Source organism: Excalfactoria chinensis, chromosome 1, assembly GCF_039878825.1.
Source record: "Excalfactoria chinensis isolate bCotChi1 chromosome 1, bCotChi1.hap2, whole genome shotgun sequence".
NCBI classification, from domain to species: domain Eukaryota; kingdom Metazoa; phylum Chordata; class Aves; order Galliformes; family Phasianidae; genus Excalfactoria; species Excalfactoria chinensis.
This window is the reverse complement of record NC_092825.1, coordinates 9,325,019-9,342,462: the sequence shown is the minus strand read 5'-3', so window position 1 is coordinate 9,342,462 and position 17,444 is coordinate 9,325,019. Positions and strand designations below refer to the sequence as shown.

Here is a 17,444-nt window from a genome sequence, read left to right as displayed (position 1 = left end):
GTTTTATAATGGAGTTACCGAAATTCATCAACACTTGCTAAATGTTTATGAAGACCAACCAGTGGCTGTGAGCACAGTGAGGTGGTGGGTAGCACATTTTAGCACTGGTGACAGTGATGTGAAAGACAAGCCATGTTCTGAATGGCCATTCACTGTTGCCACACCACAAAAAGAAGAGTGTCTTGATCAGCTTACCTGTGTGAATCAGCTAATGATGATGACTATATTAAACATAGTTTATTGTAGCTGAGAATTTGCTCTATCAAATAATGTTATTGTGCTCTTTGTATATTCCTTCTTTGGGAAGGAATAACTGTGAGTATCAATACAGGTTGGGACATGAACTGCTGGAGAGGAGCTCTGTGGAGAAGGACCTGGGGGGATCTTGGTGGGTGACAGGTTGGCAATGAGCCAGCAGTGTGCCCTGGTGGGCAAGAAAGCCAATGGTACACTGAGGTGCATTTGAAAGGATGTGGCTAGCAGGTCATATCATAGTATCATAGTATCATAGTATCATAGTATCGTGCGAGTTGGAAGGGACCTTAGAGATCATCGAGTCCAACTCCTGGGATTCGAACCCTCTAGTGTAGCAGAGCGGCAGTTTTACCCCTTGCGCCACAAGGGGGATTCGAACCCGGGCCCTCTGGTGTTGCAAGCGGCGGTTCTAACACCGTGCGCCACCAGGGGCACACTAAGTGTGTGTGGTCAAGGGAGGTGATCCTCTCCTCCTCTACTCTGCCCTGGTCAGGCCTCATCTGGAATACTGTATCCAGTTCTGGACTCCCCGGTACAAAAAGACAGGGTTCTTCTGGAAAGAGTCCAGCAGAGGGCGACAAAGATGACAAACGGTCTGGGGCACCTCCCCATGAGTAATGGCTGAGTGAACTGGGTCTGTTCAGCCCTGAAAAAAGAAGACTCAGAGATGAGATAAGATTCTCAATGTTTATAAATATCATAAGTGTGGGAGTCAAAGGAACATGGCCAACATCTTTTTAGCTATCTGTGGGGACAGGACAAGGGGAAGTGGCTATAAACTGGAGCATAGGAAATTCTGCACCAATATGCAAAGGAACTTCTTCACAGAATGCCCAGGCTGACTGTGGATTCTTCTTCTCTGGAGATATTCAAGACCCGCCTGCACACCCACCTGTGCAGCCTGCTGTAGGGGGCCTGCTCTACTCTACAGGAGGTTGAACTCAATAATCTCAAGAGATTCTTTCCAGCCCCTACAATTCTGTGATTCTATGATTCTGTATCTGTTGTATTTTCCATGGAAATAAAGAGGAGGCATTACTTTCAGAGCAATCTACATATCATTTCAAGCATGCTTAAAATATTTAACATTCATTTCCCAAACAATACATTCTATTTTTACATTTTTATGAAGGCTAAGTGATTTTAAACAGTCATACAGTTCCTAACTGTTAGCATGTCTGTTTCTCTAAGTTGTGTTTTCCTTCATGTGTTTTTTCCCACCTCTACAGAATGGAAGTTGCAATATATTCCCCCAGCAAATCACAGCCTACTCACCATCATCAACAAATTACACTCTCTGTGTCAACATTTGAAACCAAGTCACTAAATCATAGCGTGCTGGGATGAAATTGCTGCCCCTATCATCTACCACTTATTGCTATCAAAGCATATAACCGGATTAGTGGGAAAACAGCTGTATTACTCATACATTTAAGCTCTTTCTAACAGCAGGCTTTCTTTCTGCAACAAAGCTCTTCAGAGAAGAAAAATGCAAATCCAGAGGAAATCATGACATATTAACCCCTGGAAATCTTTATGTGGCTTAACAGTTTATTCAGCTCTTTCTCCCTTGATATAAATGCAAAAACTAAATTAAGTCAGCAGAACTAATAGATTTTAGCACTTCTACTTTTAAGCTTTTTGCTTTCCAAGACTTCTATATATGCCAGGCAGGGTTGATTAAATCATACTGTCAGTGTTTTAGAATTGATTGGCATGATCTTAAATCCATGTCTCAGTTGTGCGTATGAATCACCATACGTATGGGTTTTGTGGGACAACATCTTGGCAGAGGTTAGCAGTAAAACAGCTCTTTAGTAAACTCACAACCTCATTACTAGGCACTCTACAGTTATAAAATCTAACAAGACATAAAACAACTGTTGATTTCTTGGCCAAAAGATCCAGGAGGGAAAGAAAAAAACTGTAGATAATTTTGAGCTTCATATATCAATTCATTATTATTTTGTGAACTGAAAATTAGCATCTTGGTTTTTGGACTTTGTACTTAGCCAATGAAGTCTACTATATGGATGAATGCTATATAAAGTTATGAATTTGCATATGTTTCTGTAAATAATCCTAAGAGCAAATACTACTGAGCATGGTAATTCATCTCATCACCTTCTTTAAGAAGTTCTGATGCTTAATTTTGATTTGAGGTTTTGCTTAGATTGTTGAAAAACTGAACAACCTAGGAAAAGAGAAAAATCCCTCAAATCCACCAACATTGATGTTTATACCTTGAAACAGTACAACCATTTGTTTTCTTTCTGTAGAATGTGATTTGTTTTCTGTTACAGAAAGAAAACAGTAAATAAAATTTCACAATTTCACTACATAAGTCATCAAAACACGTGAAAATGGATTATACAAAAGCAATTACAATACTGATAGGATTTAATATGGAATTTTAAATTATAAATGTACAATAAAAATAGCACTTTATAAAATATTTAGAAATGGCACATTCTAGTATGTATGTTACTGTGAGCACTGTATTCCTAAGATGATGAACGTAGGTCAATGGAAAATTCCTCTTCAGTTCCGCAGTCAAATATCTGACAGGGTCCTCTAAAGCAGTATACTCATTCAAAGAGGAAAGGTTGTTACATATTGCAATCTACCAAATACTGAGAAAAAGTACTGTAGAAATTTTCATAGATTTCCAATCTTTTTTTGGAACAAATCTTATCTACTTTAACAGCACTGAATGTTAACCAATAAAATACCTTAAGTCTAAGACTTTCTTCCTTAGATATTAAGATAAACAGCTTCTAGTCAGCTGAGAATAAATGAAGAAAAGAGTTGGAAAAAATGTGAATCAAAGGAACTGTAGGTCCGTATCCTCCAATGGCAGAGGCTGGTATAGCTTTATTACTGTTAGTAAACAGTTTCCATCAGTTTAGGATTAGAATGTTGACATTTTAAAAAACTCAGTGAACACAAGAACAAGAGCTAAGCTGTCTAATGTCATTACACAAAGCTGATAGTATTTTAAGGAAAATAAAAAGAAGTTTCATTTCTTTCACTGAAATTTAGATGAAAACAAACAAACAAACAAACAAAAAAACACCTTATTCACTATTCAAAATTTGGAAAAAGGAAATGTCATTGCAAATAAGACCTTCTCTCTACTACTTTGGAAAGGTCTAGCTAGACTGACAGCAAAAGATGAAGCAATAAGTGGTGTTCAAAGAGATTTCAGATAGTGATATTTCAGGTCTTTCTCCCTGCAGGCTGGCTACAACACATCTGTAGAAGTTGAAAATTGCCTCCAAAATCATTGCAGAGTTACTCACCATGCAGGCTGTCTCTTGTCATTAAGAGTATGCCAGCACTCCTATCCTAAATCCTTAGAATCAAAGCTCTACAGTTCAACAACTTAATAAAGAACAAAAAAGGCTTCCCCGAGGCTAGACCATGACATCCAAGGTATGAGTCTGAGAAATACAAGTAGCTCATACTGACTTCCCCCTCCCAAAATCTGTTTTATTATGCCACTTCAAAACAAAACAAAACCAAAACCTTACCTCCTTTGTACCACTCTGTCTTAAAAAAACAGACTACGGTACAAAAAAATGGAATGAGAGGCCCAGGGAACTATTCCAAGAGGGTATGCATGTACCAAACAAACAGAAGATACGTTAGACAGACCTCTGAATGGGAATTTGGCTATGCAGATGTGGAATGAATGAATTTTGCTTTAACTGCTTCCTTGTTCACTGTAGTTGATTGGCCTGTATAGAAATGACTATTTAAACAAATGTATTCTCATGAATCTATGGCTACTATGAATCCTGTTATTCCAAGAAAATAGTCAATTGTGCTAAAATATTTTTTTAAGCCTCCTAGCAGCTTAATACACAAACATCTAAAATCTTGCATTGAAAATAGTTTCCTTGCGACTTTGTTGACAATTCTGGTTTTGTTGAGAGAACAGATACTCACTGAAACCACATTCACAAAGTCATCATCAGACAAGGTCTCTAACATTTCAATGACCGATGTGCGGATCAGCTTCAGTGTCAGTCCACTGACACTCCCGCTCCTAAAAGAAATCCATAGGACAACAGAGAAGATGAGTTTTAAACACCAATCAGCACTCTCAGTAACCTTGAGTTTTCAATAGTTCTCCAACAAACAATTAGTGTTACAACATTTTTAGAATAAGAAATGAAGGCATTCAAAACCAAAATCTTGCAGCTCTGATTGGCTCATAATGATGTATCTTTTTTTTTTTTTTTTTTCATTTTATGGGAGAGATTTTTTTTCTCTGAACCAATGCATTATATAAACATTTTGTATTCCCACCAAAAAAATTACAGATTTAGGTTTTTAGACACTCAAAATGCAGCTTGTAAGATTCAAGAATTAACCTAAATCTAAGAGCAGAAATAACAAATGCTAATAAACCTTACTCCAGATATGTAAACACCACATTTAAAGACAAGAAATGGAAATTTTCTTAATAAGCATTTTTGGTCAGCAAACAGTGATTGGTCTGATATATCAAGTTCAGTGTTTCCTTCAGTCCCTTGGCATTAGCTAAAGGAAATAAACTTATCAAGGTAAAGAGAGAGTGTTTGATTTTTTTAATCTTTTTTTTTTTTTTTTTTCCCTAACTTTCTACACTGCATGTACTAAATAACTAAGTAAAAATATCAAACATATTACTTTACTTGAAATCACAAAAGTTTGAAGTTTTTTTTTTTTATTATTATTTTGTGATTCATTATTCTTTTTTGCCCTTATAAAATAACCTAACTTAAATAACTTCCCAATAAGAACAAAAAATAAATCAGAAATGTAAAATATACCAAAAAGCTCCTTTTTGTTTTATTTCACATTTATTTTAAGGGGAAGTCTATCTATGCAAATCATTTCAATTGCTTAGGGATTAATGATTTATAGGAACTGAGCTTCAAATAAGTACGGTAAAATGTGAACTCTGCATAATTCTCACCCTTCAGGCTCATGAAATGATTAAATCCACTTTCATGCTTCCAGTAATTTGCTTCTCCTTTTGTGTTTTACATCAAATCTTGGCACGCATGTGAGAAATTTTCTACTGATTACTTTAGTAATTATTAAGAAGATGAAAGTACAATAATATCAAAGTGATTTAAAACCACTTCCTTGTACACAGTTCAAATAATTTTCAGGTTTGTTTGGTCTTCTGGAAATATATTTTCCTATGTTTGTTTGCTCACAACTGATTTTTGATCCTTGCATACAAGAACTTCTTAATTATCTCTTCCTTTCTTTCTGTGTGCAGGGATTTCTTCAATAGATATAAGTACTTTCATCTCTCTAAAGTCAACATCCAGATATTAAAAACTTACGCATCAACTAAAATAAGCATGTCTTTGGGAGATGCAGCTCCTTGGATATACCTGAAATAAACAAAGGAAATGAATGAAAACAGATTTTTTGGGTGTGATGGAAGACACTCTGAGATCTCTAAATTAATCCAACCAAATAAAAAAATGCCCCTTTATTACAACCGTTAGAAAAATATGTGCCACCATTTTCTCTCTTTCTGTGTCTCCTTTTAAATAAACCAAAATTCAAACTACAAAAGGAGAGCCTGAAAGTAGGATATAATGATCAAAATTCAGTGATTCCACATTTTGATAATGAAAAAACCATGAATTCTATTTCACACCTAAAGGTCTTGATGACAAATGAATTATTGCATCAGCACACCTTTGGGAAATATACAAAATTGATTAAAAGAGCACATTCAGTTGGTACTAATCCAAGTATTATTATGCCTCAAAAATCTTACAGGATTCACACAAATTCCTCATTTTATATGGTGACCTATTTGACAGCTCTCCATCTATGAAAAAGCCCATGCAATGCAACAACATGATATAGTACGTTGAATGATGCAAGTAATATAATCTGAACATTTTTTTTTTTTTCAGAATAATTAAATGAGTTTATTTAAAGTCAATAGCAGTAGCTAAAAGTAAAGACTATAGTCAGAACAAAATATTTCAATGTCATATCCAGAAAGCAAGAGGTGCATCTACATCACTTCTTAAAGGAAGCTTACCATGGTCTTCTGCGAACATCATATAGATCTATTTTGTTTGGAGTTCGACTATTATCTACCCATGGAGAAGCTAAATCGGAAAACAAAACAGAACAAATGCATGTCATAATGTAGAATTAAATTAAAGCTTTATCTTAAGTTCAAATACTTAAAAATATAATTAATAAACATCACAGACTTTGTACTACATAAATATGAGTATCCACATTTGGAACTAATGAAAAATATATTTCTGTAATAGCTTTTTGAACTACAAGTTGCTATAAATTGCAACACATAATAAATTGTAGTAAAATATATAGAGAGAACATTTTAAAAGGTCAATTTATTTTGAGATATAGTTATGGACTACATTTAACCACTGAGTTAAAAAGGGCCAGATTATCAACTGAATCATTTTAGAATATGAAAGAAAAGATATTTCTGGTCAATAAAGGACTTGTTTTAAAAACATTTATTGGTCAATTAATCTTGTATATAATAGGATTGTGCTCATCTAAAGCCATGGTGTCTAAAAAATTAAAATTACCCATAACTCAAGAGAGTTCCACATAAAAAGGCAATTTAGAAAACTGACAAGAAAGTGTCATCTCTTCTGGAAATAAGAAAAAATTAAAAAAAAAATAAAAAAGAAAAAAAAAAAGAAAAAAAGATGGAAACATCTGTGTCTCTTCAAGAAAAAAATGCTAAAATTAATAATTTTTGTAAGCATTTAATCTAACTTTACCATGATTTTCAGCAAGGGTAGGCATCTTCCTCTTATGGAAAAAGAAAATGAGCCTTTCAAAACCATTTGACAGCTTAATGAACACTAAAATGTGAAAAGTTACGTGAAATGAGATAATGTTCTGCAATATTCTCTCTCACTGTATGCCAACAGCACTAAGAAAGCTATTTTCTGATGTTAATCATTCTTCTGTCTAGGAAATAAATAGACCTATAGGCAGTTCCAGGATGTTTTCTGAAACAAAGCAGCCATCCAAGACAAATGGGAAGAATTATGATATCTCTATGAACATAAAAGAAGATGGCAGCTTAGACTAGATGCAGTCTTTTTAAAATTTATTTTACTAAATGAATCCTTTCTTAAGTGACCACAGTTTGAATTTTTGCATCAGTTACCAGCACATTTAAACAGAGCATAATCCACAAGACATTTAACAACATAACAGCCACAGACGTAATGTACTCTGAGCGCTGAAAAATCTTGTGCTACAGAAATACTGAGTATGAACTCATGCTAGAATGGCAGGTCCTTTGTGATCTGGAGGGAGAAAGGTTTGAAAGTTCCAGATATGATAGAACAGAATTGTTGAGGCTAATAAACTTCTTTTTTTTTTTTTTTTTTTTTTTTTAGTAATTTACATATCATCATATCATTAATTAAGTAAACAAAGGTTTGATTCACCAGTATCTCACAAGTCTGCAGACTTGCTTGGAACATGTTCAGACATTTTGTGTTCATCCAGACTAACTCAGCTGTAGAAATTCCATCTGAAAATCTGGCTATGAAATAAACTTCCCAGGATTTGAAAAATTTGAATTGAATTCACTGATTTAACATTATAAAGTAAGAAAAGTAAATCAAGATACGTATTTACATAGATCTATCTTTGGCAAAACCTTTAAGCTTTCAACAAACATGCAATAAAAGTCTATGTCCTAACAAATCTGTCCTTAATCAATCCATATCTAGATCATATCATCAAACTATAGATAATATATCAAGATATAATCAATATATCATCAAGATATCTAGATATCTAGATTGTAGTATCAATCTAGAACAGGCTTTATGAGTAGATGATTGTATGAATGTATCCATCTGGATTTATTTAAAAACAAAAGATAAAATGCGATCTACACTGCTTGTGAAACCCTTAGCAATCTCCACTAAGTAAAAGTATCTGTTTTAAAATGCATTTTTTTTTTCTCTCTTGAGAAAGGTAAATTCTAGTCCTTACTTTATTCTGCAGTGTACACAAGTGATGATTCAATGAGAATTTGAATATGGGAGCTCAAGGAAAGTGCTTCTAACATCAGCATATTTTGCTTTAGCAGTAGATACCGACATAGATATTTAAAGGCACCAGGATCAAAGACTCCATAGCTAATAAATTATTGACTAAAAGCCATAGACATTAAATGAACATTTAGGTATATTTTATCCAATATCAGAGCATTCAAGGAGATGGCAGTGTAACTTCACATACTATTTTGAACTATTATAATTTTTTCTAAACTTTAAACTAAAATTTGATTACATTTTTATGTAACAGAAGACAATATGAAAAGTAATACAGGTAATTCTTCCTACAAAATCTAAAATCTACTAAAATGTAATGGCTAAACAACATGTAAGCACATGTCACATAAGACAGTACCAATTGTCTGAACAGGATGCACTCCAAAGTCTTTCAGAAACATTAAGTGGCAAAATTAATACACACTTGAACTTACAAGGAAGCACTAAATAAGAAAATCTGACACACTTTTCACCCCTCCTCCCTCCCCCCTTTTATTTCCAAATGCATCTAAGAGTCTGTATGAGATTCTTTTCCTTCCTTCCTTCCTTCCTTCCTTCCTTCCTTCCTTCCTTCCTTCCTTCCTTCCTTCCTTCCTTCCTTCCTTCCTTCCTTCCTTCCTTCCTTCCTTCCTTCCTTCCTTCCTTCCTTCCTTCCTTCCTTCCTTCCTTCCTTCCTTCCTTCCTTCCTTCCTTCCTTCCTTCCTTCCTTCCTTCCTTCCTTCCTTCCTTCCTTCCTTCCTTCCTTCCTCTTCCTTAAAGATTTCATACTTTATGAATTTTTGGAGATGATAAAGGCTTTCTATCAAAAAATAACTAATCATGATATAATAATGTTATAAAGAATAATTAGAAAGAATGTTGACCACTGGAAAAAGAGATCCATACATTGGCTTCATTCATATAAATAACATTCTATGAAACTATTCAGTGAAACTGCCTTGCAACTAACTGAAGTCTTCTGAAAGCAATCATAATACACACAAAAAAATTACTGGACATTTTTCTAATGAAACTAAAATCAATGATTTTGAGATTTACAATTTTATTTATATAGTCTGTTGTTTAAAACATGAATTTCGATGCCTTGCAGTCTGGCTCACAGAACATCTTGAAGAGATCAGCTTCAGTGTTTTTCTTTGTTGGAAAGTATTGAACTATGTCAACACAACACAGATCTCTGTTGCATAAATTAGGCTTTATTCATGTTCTCTTTTAAAGATTTTCTTGCTTGGCATATGGTTAATTTGATATTTTATAAATTATTCATTGGATTTGATATCCTCCCCATTTCTGCTGATTGCATTATGGAAGTTGTAGAGATGTCTGTATTTCAAGCTAGACATGCTATTCTGTTACTTCTACAGTTGCAGTGGAAAGTCTCAGTTTAGCTGATTACATAAAAAAGCAATTCATGCAGCACAGAAGTTGTCCCAGGGTGTAGCCTAAATGAAAGCACTGCTCAAGGGAGATCTTGACTGCATCTGTCCATTTATAACCCATTTGATGATTTTAGTATGTGATGAGAAAACAAAGAAGCAAAGGTAAGCGTCAGAGGGGAGGCTCTCAAGAGAGTCCTGCTCACTGAAACCTCAGTTACATCTGCCATGCTCTGCTGGTTAGGTATACACATGCAAGAAGCAAAGAGGCACAAATGAATTGTTAACAGCTTTACATCTCTGTAACACATTGGGGAAAGAGGCTAAAAATTAATAGTAAGGCAGGTAACAAATGTCAATTATCACATTCCAGACATGTTTGAGCCCGAAACAGTTCGACAGTGAGTTTTCATGGAATCATAAAGTCTTAAGTTGGATAGGACCTTAAAGATTATCTAGTTCCAATTCCCTTCCATTAGCAGTGCTGCCAACCACTAGATTAGACTGCTCAGGATCCCATCCAACTTGGCCTTGAATGCCCAGAGATGAGGCACCCACAGCTTCTCTGGGAAATCTGTTCCAGTACCTCACCATGCTCTGAGTAAAAAATTTCTTCCCAACATCTAATATAGATCTTACATCTTCTAGTTTAAAGCCATTCCCCCTTGTCCTATCAGTACCACACCGTGTAAGAAGACAGGCCCACTCTTGCTTTTAAGCTCCCTTTAAGTACTGGAAGTTCACAATGGGGTTCCCATAGCCTCAACCTTTCTTCATGTTAGTGGTGCTTAGTACTCCAGGTACTTCACAAGGACAGAGTAGAGGGGGACAGTCAGCTCTCTCCCCTGCTTGCCTCCTCTCTTTTGATGCAGTCCAGGATGCGTTCGCCTTCTAGGCTCTAAGAGCACACTGATGGCTCGTATCAAGCTTTTCATCCATCAGGACCTCAAAGTCCTTCTCTGTAGGGCTGCTCTAAATGAGTTCTTCTCCAAGTCTGTACTCATATCAGAGATCGCCTCACCCCAAGTGCAACACTTTGCACTTGGTCTTGTTAAACCTCAGATTCTTTTGTGCCTTGTTTGTTTTTTGAGTGTGTACGTATCCTTCTGGATGGCACCCGCCCCTTCTATTGTGTCAACTCAGCTTCCTGTAATCAGCAAATTTGCTGAGCGTATACCCAGTCCCACTGTCTATCTCATTTATGATGACATTGAAGAGCACTGGTCCTAAGACAGGCAGACCCCTTGGGGACACTACTTGTGACTGACCTCCACCTGGATGTAGAGCTGTTGACAGTAACCCTCTGGTTAGGACCATTACATTAACTATTTATCCATCTACTACTCCAGCTTTCAATCTCTCTCCAATTTAGAGATAAGGATGTAGTGCAGGACCATTTCAAAGGCCTTGAGTTTTACACTGGAACAGGCCTTATGTAATCAAATGAATTGTTTTATTGGTCCAAAGGTACCAAAAAAACCTAAAACAACTAAAGTGATAAGAACCCATGATACATACTTCAATCTGCAACTTAAAATTAGGGCCTCAAAAAACTCCGTGTCATCTCAGTTCACAGGCAGCTATCTCTTTGTGTCTAGACTAAATTTTATCTTCCATAAACTTATTTGTTTCATCTGGACTAATCACTGTCCAAAAGGAACTGGAAAGCTTTGGGAGATGCATAGGAGGAACAAGATGGCATTTTTTCCCCCTTAAGATTGAAAACTATGGACATTTCAATATGTTCTATAAAAATGGTATGATCTGCAGCATGTGGGCTGCTGGATTCACTGTTAATAATCTCCACAGAAATAATATATTAGCCTGAAACTAGCTGGATGTACTGGCACAACCACAACATTCAGCAAGTATATTTTAAGATTTTCCATATCATGGGTACGGTTAGAACAAAACTGTGTCAGCCATGTCCTCTCTCTCCTCCTAAAAATCAGAGAACTATTCAACTTCCACATTAATTGTGATAACTGATTATTTGCAAGGTACATTACTGGGGAAGTTTTGTGGTTTTCTTTCTTTTTTTCTTTTTTAAACTCAAAAGGTTCTTGTATATGTTGAGTTGTTAACAGGATGTCAGCTACAAAATATGGATCCATTAAAAAAAAAAAAAAAGTTCATAGTTTTTCAAGGCTTTTAAAATTCATTTTGTATAGATTTTTTAGGCTTTCTAGTCCCATAGTACCTGCTTCAGTAATGACTTTCTTGGGAGAGTTCAATACCATAGCAGCAACACTTGTTCACCATTAATGGTTAACACAAGAGCAGCTGTGCACAGCAAGTCCTTCATTTGGAGAGATATCACTTCACTTTATTAGAAATTGATTTTTAAAGCTATTCCATTATTAATTTGACTAAATAGAGAATGCTCCAGCAGCTGAGTGAGACTTGCTTTGCTAACATCTGGAAATACATTTAAAACTTATTTATTTATTTATTTTTAATTAAGGTGAATAGTTAATGGCAACCCTTCTTTATCCATATTTTTAATGAAAGAATTTTTAAGCCTTTTGTCTTATTTTATTTTAGTTTTAATTTAAAAATATATTATTATTTTTTAAAAATTAAAAATTATTTTAATATTTTTTTATTTTTTAATGAAAAATTGCAGCATTCTCTTTCTTTATCTGGGAAATTTCTCTATTTAAAATCTATTAAGCACTAGTTTTATAGGAAGATACAAATAAATAATGACTGTCATGAGCAAAGCAAAAAGACTTTTTTTTTTTTTTTCTTTCTGAAATTAATTGGATACGTCAAATAAGACAGGAAAAAAAGGGCTAATTTATGATCTAAAGAAATGAGGACATCAATATTTTTATTACTTTTAGGCCATGCATTGAGATTAAAAGAAAATGCTATGGAAAAGCTAGGTATTACTAAATGGATTTAAGACCAGTTCAGTTACAGAAGCCCGAGAGAAACGGATGAATACAGATTAAAAATAAAGACATTTTGGCATGTAGTTAATAGAGAACAAACTATTTTGTCTGTGCTGATCAATAGAATAGACCTGAGAAATCTTATAATTTTCACTTTGCAAATCAACTTGTGGAGTTGCAATTTAAAAAGTTTTGAAGCAAGTTGAAGATCGTGTTGTTTCCTGACAGAGGATGTTTGGGGAATGAAAATTAGTATACAGTATAGCATAAGAGAATCAAGATGTGTTTAAAAACATGAAGTCCCCCAAATAGGATAGAAGAGATAAAATGTTGGAGTACCACCCATTGGGAAAGACTGCCGGCATATTCCATCAGTCACTTCATGAGACTTTTTATTAGTGGTATTTATGTCAAAATACCACTTTTAAAACTCTGACTTGTTCTGTTTACCAGCACAGACATATCATTAAAGCTGTTGGAGCAGATGAACTTAAGATACAGATGTATGTGTGACCAAGATATGTTCAGATATGCTTAAATTATGAGGATGTAGAAATTCAGTGCCAAAATTGCAACTTCATGTATCAACTCATTTATGTAAGGGTGTGAACTTTTATGGTAAATAGATTCCTAGCTCCATAAACAACAGGACTATAAGAATCTCCATATGCTGTTTTATGTCTAGTTCAACTGGAAGCATGGCAAAAAGTTGGTGATATAATTTTTCTTCAGAATTACAGTGCTCCTAACATTCACCTGAAGAGTTGATACTGTTGCCTTTTTTATGGGCTTTCCTGTAGCTATATAAACCCGTGCAGAAGCAGAAAGAAAATCTTCTTCCATTCATTTATTTCCTTCCCTATTCCTCCTTCCTTCTCTAACGTGGTTAAGGTGAAATGAAGGGAGAAAAAAATGTATATCTAAAAAACAGAGAAATCGCAGAGCAATTCAGGAGGGACGATGCTGCCAGATGTACTGCTTTTGGGATTAAATTTTAAATTAAAGTTCTCTTTTAAAACTGCAAATGGAAGAGGAAAGACCTGGAACCTTTGGGAACAGGATAGTTTTTCAGTTTTGTTTTGCTATCAATTGCCTCTGCTGTTCTGATGTTGACCACTGTGGCACACGCCATCTTCACCTTATTGAATATCAAAAATTGCCACAGTGTGTCTAGATACAACAATTCTTAAAAGATGATGAATATATTCACATATTGATATGATTGTGTTATTGTTAAATAAATCCCATCTATTGTATTCTATGACTATTCATTTCAGTGATACCTTCTGATGCTTTACACCATGGCAAATGCTATCTACTATACCTCCCTAAGAAAGCTGAATTGGCATTGCTGACCAGTTTTTCATCACTAAACAGTCATCTGAGATTTTTTTTTATTTTTTTTTTTTTAATTTCTGTAAGGTTTTGCAGTCACATGTTCTTAAATGTTTTATTATTATAACTAGAAAGCCTCTTGTATCATATTTAATTACAAATGAATGTGTGCTGTCTACAGTTCAAAACACAACCTTTACTAAAGATCTCTGTTTTCAAAAAAAAACCAGAGAGATGTGAGGCAGTGATTAGTAGCAGTGGTTTTTAAAATTTCTTTAATTAGCAATTACTGTAGTAAAAATAATGTGCTTCCCCTTGCAGTATTTTAATGAAACATTGATTAACAATTGTAATCCTCATTAGTTCTATAATTAAGAAGGACCTCAAGATTAAAAGAGGGAGTGGTTAGTTTGCACCTACATTTTCAAGTAGTTTACAAAAATTTGATAGTAAATTGTTCTTTCAGATAGCTATTTCTAAAACCTAGCAATGAAATTAGCCGGATAGATGCCTCACAAAATTTAAGTAACTATATATATCAAACCATATTAAATTAATTAATTAAACTATTTTGGTGTAACAGGTTCGTTCACAACTCAGTGTTTAATTACAAATCAAATTTGCAGTCTGATCTATCTCAAAGTACCTTTCTGTCTACACGAAGTCAACGAAGATCTATATGTGCAAGCCCATTAGGCATCAATTCAAGAGTTTTTTATTTTTTTTTAATGAGGTTCTGCCACAGCATCAAAAACAATACCAAATTAATAATAATAAGAAGAATAAGGTGTATATTACATCCTTCTTTTCTTGACCAAGAGTAATCTATACATTTATTTTGGGGAAAACACATATTGTAAAATAATCTGATGAAGGAAAATCTCAGTACAATGAAACCACATCAAGTTGACTTAAGGTCGAACTGAAAGATAAAATGCCCACAGAGGCATCCTGAATCTTTGGCTCTTCTCTTCATTTTCTGTCTTGATGTTTGAGAATGTAAGTAGAACTGAGTATATTCTAGAAATTCCCCTTTATTGTAACAGTTCTGCTACTGTTGCAAACGTCAAAATGTGTCTTAATTTGCATGTGCATTTCTAATACTTAGCTTTCTTCTATATTAGTATCTATCCATCTACACATACATCATCCTAAATCTGGTTTGTCTGGATTACGTACTTTCTGGTTCCTGGTGGACAAGAAGCTCTACATGAGCCAGCAACGTGCACTTGCAGCCCAGAAGACTGACTATATCCTGGGCTACATTAAAAGAGGTGTGGCCAGCAGGAAGAGGGAGGTGTTTGTCCCCTCCTACTCAGATCTTGTGAGGCCCCATCCCAATGTATCCTGGCCTGGGGCCCCCAGTACAAGCTAAATAAAGAGCTCTTGGAATGGGTCCAAAAGGAAGGTCACTAAGATGATCAGAGGGCTGGAGAACCTCTCCTATGAAGAAAGGTTGACAGAACTGGCCATAACTAGTTTGCAGAAGTGAAGGCTCCAGGGAGACCTCATTGTGTCCTTCTAGCACTTGAAGGGAGCTTATAAACAGAAGGGGGAATGGCTGTTCAGGAAGGTGGATAGTGATAGAAGGGGGAAAGATTTTAAACTCAGAAAGGGGGATTACATATTAGGTGGACATTTTTCACTCAGAGGGTGATGACGCACTGCAACAGGTTGCCCAAGAGCGTTGTGGATGCCCCATTCCTGGAGGCATTCAAGACAATGTTGGATGTGGCTCTGTGCAGCCTGTTCTAGTGGTTGGCCACCCTGCCAACCTCCATGCAGGGTGGTTGAAACAAGGTTTTCTTTGAAGTCCTTTTCAACCCAGGCCATTGTATGATTATGATTAATAATAATAATAATAATAATGTGAAATTGCATCTCGGTAGAAATAATTGCATACACCAGTACAGGTTGGGGGAAGACCTGCTGGAGAGGAGCTCTGCTGAGAGGGACCTGGGCGTCCTGGTGGACGACAGGTTGGCCATGAGCCAGCAGTGTGCCCTTGTAGCCAAAAAGGCCAATGGCATTCTGGGGTGCATTAAAAAGAGCGTAGCCAGCAGGTCAAGGGAGGTGATCCTCCCCCTCTACTCTGCCCTGGTGAGGCCTCATCTGGAATACTGTGTCCAGTTCTGGGCTCCCCAGTACAAAAAAGACAGGGATCTCTTGGAAAGAGTCCAGCGGAGGGCCACAAAGATGGTGAAGGGCCTGGACCATCTCCCCTACGAGGAGAGACTTAGGGAACTGGGTCTGTTTAGCCTTGAGAAAAGAAGGCTGAGAGGGGACTTGATCCAGGTTTATAAATACCTGAGGTGTGGGAGCTATAGTGGCGAGGCTGGTCTCTTTTCAGTAGTGCGTGGGGACAGGACTAGGGGCAATGGGCTGAAACTCCAGCATAGGAAGTTCCGCACGAATGTGCCAAGAACTTCTTTACGGTGAGGGTGACGGAGCACTGGAACAGGATGCCCAGGGAGGTGGTGGAGTCTCCTTCTCTGGAGATATTCAAGACCCGCCTGGACGCCTACCTGTGCGACGTGGTGTACGGAGCCTGCTTTGGCAGGGGGGTTGGACTCGATGATCTCTAGAGGTCCCTTCCAACCCCTATAATTCTGTGATTCTGTGATTCTGTGATTCTGTGAAATAGAACATAGCTTTTCTCCGCCTAGGTTACAGTTAGACAGAAACTGTCTTTACCCCCTGATAGACACAAGGGAGTACAAATATTCTAAAGAATCAGACAAAGCACAGGTGAAAATAATACAGTATCTTGTACATGATGATAGAGGAGCCCACAACTGCACCTACTATAGAATTCTTGTAGGAAACAAAGGGGTATATGCAAGAAAGACTAATTTCCATAGCATTTCTTATGTATTTTATACATATTTTCCATGGATGGGGCCTTTCACAACAACCCCTTCATGTTGCTGTAATGACAAGGACAGGCTAAAAGCCTACAGAAGACAAAAGTGATAGAGTATCTAGCTAATTATTCAAGGACATAACATACTATCAGACAAAAATATCTGAAGACACCTTTGACTGAAGAATCTCTCCAAAGCTTGCTGAGATATTAGATATCATTTGATATTTTCAAATATCTAATGTGAAAGGCATCTCTTCTAGTGTATGAAACCTGATATCATTTTCAGAATATTTGTATGTGTAGGATAAGTTTCTGCAAACTGAGAAAAACAGTTTACAGGATCAGAGAGATGTGAATAACTGTTCCTAATTAAAAATCTAAAAAACCAAGAAGCTTAACATTTGAACTATAAATAGAGAGAAGTGGGAAGAAGTTGCACAGAACAACACGTCCAAATTGAGGACTGTCAAACTGCTCCAGAATACTTTTTGGGTGTACTAGAGATCAGGAAATTACTCAAAGATTTATGAAGTTATCTTCTGACATGACTAGGAAGGTAATAAAAACTTAGGCTGTGGCTCTAGACTTAGCAGTAAGTGAATAGTAAATATAAATTTGTGTTCAG

The 17,444-nt window shown here is 36.0% G+C and overlaps 1 protein-coding gene across 3 annotated transcripts in view; it reads right to left on the bottom strand.

The window, feature by feature from the left end:
- The window catches only part of CACNA2D1 (calcium voltage-gated channel auxiliary subunit alpha2delta 1), a 335,419-nt gene that overhangs the window by 80,810 nt on the left and 237,165 nt on the right, over nt 1-17,444 (bottom strand). For all 3 annotated transcript variants that reach the window (XM_072326869.1, XM_072326871.1, XM_072326870.1), the window contains exons 8-10: nt 6,320-6,389; nt 5,601-5,651; nt 4,207-4,306 (exon numbers count right to left, since the gene is read on the bottom strand). In XM_072326869.1, coding sequence (XP_072182970.1) covers nt 4,207-4,306; nt 5,601-5,651; nt 6,320-6,389 — 221 coding nt within the window. The remainder of the gene's footprint in view (nt 1-4,206; nt 4,307-5,600; nt 5,652-6,319; nt 6,390-17,444) is intronic.